Genomic DNA, 9,179 nt, shown 5'->3' with positions numbered 1-9,179 from the left:
TGCAGCTGCCAAAAAAGCCAACACAGTGCTGGGCTGCATTAACAGAGGGATAGAATCAAGATCACATGAAGTATTAATACCACTTTACAATGCCTTGGTAAGGCCACACTTGGAATACTGCATCCAGTTTTGGTCACCACGATGTAAAAAAGATGTTGAGACTCTAGAAAGAGTACAGAGAAGAGCAACAAAGATGATTTGGGGACTGGAGGCTAAAACATATAAGGAACGGTTGCTGGAATTGGGTATGTCTAGTTTAACGAAGAGAAGGACGAGGGGGGACATGATAGCAGTGTTCCAATATCTCAGGGGCTGCCACAAAGAAGAGGGAGTCAAGCTCTTCTGCAAAACGCCTGAAGGCAGGACAAGAAGCAACGGGTGGAAACTAACCAAAGAGAGAAGCAAGCTAGAACTAAGGAGAAACTTCCTGAGAGTTAGAACAATTAACCAGTGGAACAACCTGCCTCCAGAAGCGGTGAATGCGCCAACACTGGAAGTTTTTAAGAAGAAACTGGACAGCCATTTGTCCGAAATTGTATAGGGTTTCCTGCCTGAGCAGGAGGTTGGACTAGATGACCTCTGAGGTCCCTTCCAACTTTATCATTATTATTATTATTATTATCCTAAGTTCTTTTCCTATTTCTAATGGTACCTTTTCAAATCTTTATTTCCATTCGACTTTGTTTCATTTAGCTCATTATCACTACTCATTTTGCCTTTCCTTATTATCTTCCATTGACCCACCATTTCATGTTGGAGTAATACTGGAGAAACTTGATTCTTCTGTTTGTTTATGCTCTTTTACTCTTTGATCCATGCTCAAAATGATACCAAATTAAAAAAAAGTAACGAAGTATATTTGCTTAGAAAAAAATTGGAAAAATCATCTATCTACTATCTTGTCTAGATATAAAGGGAAAACAATGACAATTATTTTATACAATTAAGCAACTCTACAGTCACATGTTTGTTTGAGCAGTATTTTCAATTGCTTGGAAGAATTCAAAGATGAAGATAATTAGCACATTTCAAAATTCTTCATTAACAGTTCCAAAAAGTAGCAAAACTATTCACACTGATATTATAATCAAAACATCACACGAATACAGTATATACTTAAAAATAAACAGTTCAAACTACATATTAACACTGGAGCTACTCATGCATAAGTGTAATGGGAGCAGAAATATATTTTATCCAAAATAAGTATCATCTGATATAATATGCCCTTAACAACATCCTACCCTGATGAATTTTAGGCATCATGAATTGGAAGGGCAACATTTTGTAGCTAGAGTTAAGTGACAGAACAGTTGGAACTGAAGTAAAGACAAGAGCCAACCCTGCAGAAATCACAGCTGGATGGGCTCTGTATAAACATAACTGGTGATCTTTGAAGTTCAAGAGTTATTAAGCCCTCACTTTCTTTCAGCCTAACATACCTTATAGAAAATTATGGCAACAAGAGAATTGTTGGAAGGAAGGAAGGAAGGAAGGAAGGAAGGAAGGAAGGAAGGAAGGAAGGAAGGAAGGAAGGAAGGAAGTTTCTTACAGAGTAATAAAATATAAGCAGCTCATGTGATAGAATCCAAATGGCAAATGATATTTATATGTAGAAATACCTACAATAAAATATAACTGCTTCATGCCGTGGTTAAATTTAACTCATGAGGAATATTCCTACTGTACTTGAGCCACTTGGAGTTCTGTTCATAAACTTAGGGACGTATAATTTGCCTTTAAATTCTCTAGCCTAAAAGATATAAATTAAATAATTAATTTACTGATAATGACACCTGCATTGTTTAAGAGTTGGACATAAAAAGTATTAAGTAGAACACTTATAAGGAATCTTGAAAACATATACGAATAATGGGATGAAACCCACCAAAAAAACATTGATACCATTGACCTTTACTTTATCCACATATAACGAGAATCGGTTTGAAATGTCTTACAACAAAACTGTTTTATCCAGAGATCCGTAGGAGCATCAATGTCCACAAGTATTGAAAGACCAATTTCATTTATATGCCTATTACCTTGACCACAGGAGGAAGACAGCAAATGAAATAGTATTTCAAAAGCTGCTTTATTTCATCACCTTTGGCTTATAGAAATGTTAATAAGCCCACATATAAGATCACTACAAATATGACCCTCCATGTAGAAAATAAAAATGTATGTTGATCTAAACAGTTTTCTTAAGTGACCAGAAGCTCAGTATTAATGCAATAATTATATATACGTATTTGTAGGTAACTATATCAAGAAATAACATCTCTACTCAGTAACTCAAAACACAATGCACCTTTACCACTGTTAGCGTCACAGGAACAAAAGAGAAGCTAGGATGTTTAACCAAATCTGGATTGCTCTTGTCAAAACATCTTGACAGATGTTTAATCTACTGACTTATTGATATAAACAATTTTTGCCAACAGAATATTAATATATTCACTCATCATTGATAAGTAGGCAATATAAGAATCTAATGGTTTTTGGTGCATAATTTGGAAATATTTCATAGTCAAGATAAAGCCACAACAGTGCTTTAATTTCTCTATATTTTGCTGTCAAAATATTTAATACACAGTGAAGGGATCACTTATTTTACTGGAGCTATAATACATTTTTCTGTTGTTATTAAAAAAATAACAATCAAGGAGATAAAATGTAGTTTACCTACTATATAATTATGTCTTCCCTGTAGAAAAAAACAGTATGACCCTTTGCTATCTACTCGGTGGACAATTTTGGCTAGAATAGACTCTGCTGTTCTACATACGATTCTGAGTCTCTTTGTTATTTAATCCAAGGTTGCCTTTTTTTCTCCCTAAGAAGATATCTTTTAGGATCATCCCTTGACTTCATGTCATGTCATACTCAGTTCTGTTGGTTTAAACGTTTATCCATTTGAAGCCACTGGATTTCTCCCTGTTCATCATTTATTCTGCTGGTCCTGTTGTGTGTGCTTTTCCAAATAAGATATGTAAGATGGGGGCAACAGAACAGAAATTATGCAATAAAGAGCTCCTGAATATATGCGAATAGCAGTTTATAGTTCTTCTCTTTCAACAAGAACAAGTTTTTGTTCTTATCACCATTTCCATGTGCAAATGTGACTGCCAGGAGAAGTTCTATAGTAACTTGGATATCAAGTCCAGTTACATAGACAAAAAGAGGATTTTTCCATTCATTACTCTTAAAAGTGTTTGTTTATATATCACATTTAGAAACAGCCCGCCTGCCTCACAGAGTGATTCTATGTGGTTTAGACCACAACATCCATTCAAATTAAAAAAAAAAAAAACAGCAAAGGGATATAGAGAAAAAGACTGTCACCTGGCAATTGCATAGAGCTGGATTTTACTTCTTAAGAAATCAGCTGGGTAAAATAGAACTTATTATGCTATGCTAAAATAAATTCCAGCATGTTTTGATCCCATCAGTTGCTCATCTTAGGGGATAAATTGCTCAAAAATGCAGCAAGTCTGAGTCAGTCAGATTCTACTATGCTATTCTTTTCACACTTATCTCCATGACATACATAATATAAAAGAACCTATAAATCAATGCTTTGCCAGTGACTTGAATAGAATGTAGATTGCTATCATAAAGTGGTTATTTGCTGTCGTAAAGTGGTTATTTGTGCAGTGATGTCTGGTTTTCATAGAAAATATGTATGAAGGCTCCATATAAAGCTACAGCTGTTTTTTTAAAAATAATAATCCTCCAGATTCTTCAGTTCATGCACCAGCATTTTATTATGTGAAGAGTTAAGTAGTTGGATTTTTCCAGCCTCCTGATACACACACACACACACACACACACACTACATAATTTCTGTAAATTATTTCAGTAATGTTATAAGCCTCGTGCAGGTGTTAGCCCACAGCATAATAGGGCTAAAACTAGGAGCAGCTGTGAGCATGCAGATGAGTCTGGTTCTGAACATTTCCATGCTCCTAAGTATCATAGTAAATACACAAAGGTCTGTATGAGCAGTGTAAATGTTTTGACTCAAAGCATTTATTCAGCACCTTATACAATGGAATTCTTGAACTTGTATAGTTTATACAAGTAGTATATACTTTATAGTAGGAATTCCTAAACTTTTTTCCATCGCATCTCCCTTTAGTGTAATTTTAATGTATATACAGTACAATACCCTAAACCAGGGGTAGGCAACCTTGGGTCTTTTGTGACTCGTGGACTTCAACTCCCATAATTTCTCAGCCAGCCAGGAATTCTGGGAGTTGAAGTCCACGAGTCATAAAAGAGCCAAGGTTGCCTATCCCTGCCCTAAACATTCAAACACTAAAATAAACACAAATGAACAATGGAAACAATACAATGAAACTTCGGGAAAGGTTCTAACTGTGTGAAGATCTCAAAGCAAGCAATCACAAAGTGAAGCCCAGGTCACAACTTTATACACTCTTCTGACCCTATCCCAATGTGTGAGGCAAGCAAATATCTTTGTAGCATTTAAAAAAAATGTTCTAGAATAGGTTCTAATGTTTTTATTTTCCTTTTACTGTTTACAGATTAAAGAACATCTTGCAAAAGGACAGAGGACGCTGGCTGGTGAAGGAATGTCTCAGGTGACGAAGACTCTTTTGGATTTAACTCAAAGGAAGAATTTTTATGCAGGGGATCTTTTAGTTTCTGTGGAAATTCTCAGAAATGTTACAGATACATTTAAAAGAGCAAGTTACATCCCTGCATCCGATGGCGTTCAGGTATGTGAAACCATAATTACAGAACAATATGAAAAAGATTTAATATATTTTATTATTACTGTTATACATTTTATTTATAATCCTGCCTATTATTTTTATAAACAAGTTAAGGCGGCAAACATATTGAATACTCATTCTTCCTCCTGTTTTCCACACAACAGCAACCCTGTGAGGTGAGTTGGGCTGCGAGAGAGTGACGGGCCCAAGGTCACCCAGCCGTCTTTCATACGTAGGGCAGTACTAGAACCTCCTAGAGGTTTTAGAATCTTCAGGTTTCTAGCCTGGTGCCTTAATGAGACTAAACTATCTTGTAAAAAGATTTTACAGGCTAAGGTTCAGTTCCTAACATCTCCAGTTAAAAGAAATGTCAAGGAACAGAATGGCTCATAAGATCTTGGAGAACTCTTGTCATCCAGTGTAGATGTTGGCTGAGTTCACTGATCATAATAAATGATAGATTGTTTTAACCCTGTTACTTATTGCTGTCATCAACATACATAGCTCATTGTTGAACTACAAAAGCGCTGCCAAGCACTGATTTTTAAAATCCTCCTGGCTCACTCATGCACCCATTATTTCCCATGACCAGAAATACAACATTGTCCTGTGCCAGTACTCACCTTTTGTATGCAAACACTACAGCAGAGGTCATTTCAGGTACAATGATGAAATCCTATTTTGGGATGAGGTCTTGAGTTTAAACCGTCCTTTCCCATTAAATACGTCAAAAATCTCTTTGATTACCAGTTTCAAGAAAGCCATTGTTCATCATTGCTTCTGAAAGGATAATCATGTTTTGCATTTGTTCTCTAAATGAGATTTAGAAATCTATTTTCAACTACAGTTTCCTCTTCAGGTTTGAAAGACAATCATAAATCACTATTTACAAAAAAAAAAAAAATACTCAGAGGAGTTGAGGTTGGAAGGAAATGACCAAAAACGCATGTTAATGTAAACCATGATGCCATGGTTGGGATGCAAGTACATAATTTATATGCGGCATTTACTGTATATGTGGTATTTATATGATGATGGCACTATGAGGGTATCATCATTTTGCCATCAAAATGCTTCCAAAATTGCTTGTGACGCAGACTTCTTTTTATCATTATGTTTGAACTCCCTGTTCAGATTTCTTCCTTTTATTGTCACAAAATTATTACATTTGCAGAACTGAAACCCAGTTTTTCATATTAATAAAAATCATTATGTTCTAAGAATTCCCCCTGCTGCCAGCATCTTAGACATTGTTCACATATTTTACAGTGAAGAAATAGTTACTACATTTTAACCACAGTGATACAGCTCTGCAAATGTTATTTCTTTCAAACTTGGGAGGTGTCATATAATCATGGCAGGGACAGGGTTTGCATTAGAATTTGAAACTTGTATTAGTATAGTAGCACTATTCCACTTCTGAGTATTATGACCTTTTAGAATTATGTGCAATCTAAATCACTATAAAAATGATGACAAAGTTATTGTACAATCTAAGCCTTGCCTAGCTGGTCTAAGCTATTGTCAACAATATTGCAATATAAAAATATAATGATGTTTTTACCAAAGAAGCTGAAAAGACTGGAGGAAGCAACTAAGCATGGCTCAAGTGACCAATGTCTTAAAATACATGTAATGCATTTCTCAAAGTTTTATTTTTACTAATATAACACCAAAGACCTTGGTTAGTATAATCTCAATATATAAGGTGGATTTCCTAGAACTGGGACATCAGTAACGTATGTGATTTGCATACAAAGAAATCCTGCATAACAGTCTCACAAGTTTAACAATGCAAAAATAATGAGTTGTAAATTCATGGCAGCAACAACAGCAAAACTCATAGATTTAACCTATGTAAAACAGTGGTCATATTTCACGGTTGCTTGAATAGGGACAATAATTATGTAAGGCACATCGTTTCTATCATCAGCTGCAGGGAATGACACAGGCAACAATGACAAATTCTCAGATTTCCTCTCTTAATATCCCAAGCAAACTGACTACGTGTCTCCATTCAGTTTAAGGTCTTATCCATTTTAGAGCATCCTAATCTACTAAAAAGAGGCTTGGTTTTGGATACTTGCTCTACCAAAAGTTTACTTTTGATGATAGAGTCATATAACAAGCAATAGTCATCAAAGCTGGAGATTAAAAAAACATATTAGCCTTAAATTGTTTCCAAATTTCTATAACCACTCAGATGAGTTTTGGTTACACCCAGTAAATATATTAATAAAGCATTTCAAAGTGATCCGATTTTCCTAGATGTTGATTCAATGCTAATTTTATCAAATGACCTCAGGCTTAGAATTGTTATTGAATATTGCTACCTTTTTATGCACGAAGAACACGAGCATCTGTTTAGTAGACAAATATTTTATTCTAAGAATTAATCATGCAACCGTTTTCATATCTGGCTTTGTGAGCAAGGAATGGAAAATTTCTAGTTGGCTAATTGGTTTGTTGTAATATTCTAATTAAAATATTTTTTTCTTAAAACATTCCCTTGCTACAGCATACCAATATAAAAATAACAGCTGCAATGCTTCCTCTGGAACCTATAAAAGTGCTTTGTTTAGCCTCTATCTGGCCAATATTTCAAAGTGCTAGGAGTATCAGTGCAAAACTCAGTATTAGTAATGTAGTGATAAATTTTAATATGCAGCAGTCCATTATAACAGTTCTCCATCCCCTTAGCTCATCATCGTAACAACAATACCAAATGCAAACAACTCTGTTAATAGTTTCTTGATCCTTAGATGTCAGACTCTTATCAGGACATTGTCAGCTTTATCAGTGCATTTTTCAAATTATGTTTGTGTACCATCTGCCATTTAGTCCTGAGATGGCAAAAGCTATTTATGCTTTGGTTTTATCCCATCTTGAATATAGCTTTCTATTCTTTATCGAATAATTCTTGAAAGGTGTGTAGAAACTTCAAATGATTGAAAAGTTGGGGATAAACTACTTTGTATGTTCCTAAATAACTAGCTATGCATGCTCGATAATCTATGCTACCTGCCACCTTCTCACAGGCTTAATTTAAGATGTTGAGCTGAATGTTTAAGCCCTGAATATCTTAACGTCTGACTGTCCCTTGTTGCAAACCTGGACAGACAGTAAGATTAGGAGAAGAGGCTCTTCTGAACTCCCATTCCACTCCAAATTACAAAAACCCATTCATTTTCAAGAAAGGCAATCTTCTTTTGAAGAAAGTAGTACTTACTGTGGACTGCACTTATTTATTTTTTAAGAAAATTTATATGTGAAGTCCTTGGTGCCCTCTGAGCTTGGTTGTTTTCTTGCAGACGTTTTATTATCCAACTAGGTAACATCATCAGTGTAATGAAATATCTGCAAAAAAAACAACCAAGCTCAGAGAACAGCAAGGACCCCAAGTTCAGCCCTGTGCTACAAATATTCTTTTCTGTTGATAAAATTTATATGGCCACCCAACTTACAGTGATTCCAGGAAGTAAAACCCCAAATGCAAAACCCAATAAACCCTTACCCCCTGGCAACAACTTTGTATTGCTTTGTGTTTCCACTCTCTCTGTCTGTAACCAATGGATGTCAAGCGCCTGTGGGCTTGTCACTAACCGGGAGGGGGGAGAGGTCACGGGTGCAACTGGAGCGGAGGCCTGACAGTGGACACAGGCATTTGTTTGTTAATAATTTTAAAATTGGGTTTCATCTTTGATTTCTATTTTATATTCTAGTTATTGTTAGTGGTCTTGAGTATTCAGTGTGGATGAAAAGTGAGATAAAATCACATAAAAATACAGTGAAATAAATGTACATCCCTAAATGCTACACAGCCTGGAATTCAGTGGATTAGGATCAGCCAAAATAATAAGTATTGAAATATGGCGGATTCATTTTTATATAATGGTACTTAAATTGTAATCCAGTATGACCTTTTATGTATATGTAGAGAAATTTGCAAATCCAGCATATACCAATATACAAATTAGGAACTATAATATGATGGAAACAGCTTATAATAAAACTGGTCTAAGACCTCCTATCATGCAGCCCAGATAACAGATACATAAAAAGAATAATAATAATTCAGACAATCTTATTTATTAGAATCTCCTATGAAGCACTGAAATCATTTTTATAATTGGAAATTGACCCTAACTGGTTTTAAAAATACAAAAGAATACAGTCAATTTTTGTGCCTAATTCTTAGGCTTTGACTCTACTTAACAGAAAAAATAGGTGTGCATTCCAATTGCCTCAGATCTACTTTCATTCACATTCTATCCAGTTTCATTTTTCTTTGCAGAATAAAATGTGCACCTTGCATCAAACAACTTGAGGTTAGTTTTATCAGTAGGGCTATGTAATGCAATTGGACATGGATGCAGAACTAAATGACAGGGCGCTTTTTTGATTAAGCATCGACAGACATGAAAGAGAAAGGTTTTC

The 9,179-nt window shown here is 35.1% G+C and overlaps 1 protein-coding gene across 1 annotated transcript in view; it reads left to right on the top strand.

The window, feature by feature from the left end:
• Positions 1 to 9,179, top strand: part of LOC107294675 (adhesion G protein-coupled receptor B3) — a gene marked incomplete at its 3' end in the record, with an annotated part of 218,035 nt that overhangs the window by 199,939 nt on the left and 8,917 nt on the right. The window contains exon 9 of the mRNA XM_015823927.1: positions 4,551 to 4,745. Coding sequence (XP_015679413.1) covers positions 4,551 to 4,745 — 195 coding nt within the window. The remainder of the gene's footprint in view (positions 1 to 4,550; positions 4,746 to 9,179) is intronic.

The sequence above is a fragment of the Protobothrops mucrosquamatus genome, unplaced genomic scaffold, assembly GCF_001527695.2.
Source record: "Protobothrops mucrosquamatus isolate PMUCROS unplaced genomic scaffold, P.Mucros_1.0 scaffold2051, whole genome shotgun sequence".
Classification (NCBI taxonomy): domain Eukaryota; kingdom Metazoa; phylum Chordata; class Lepidosauria; order Squamata; family Viperidae; genus Protobothrops; species Protobothrops mucrosquamatus.
This window is presented reverse-complemented; position numbering and strand designations above follow the sequence as displayed.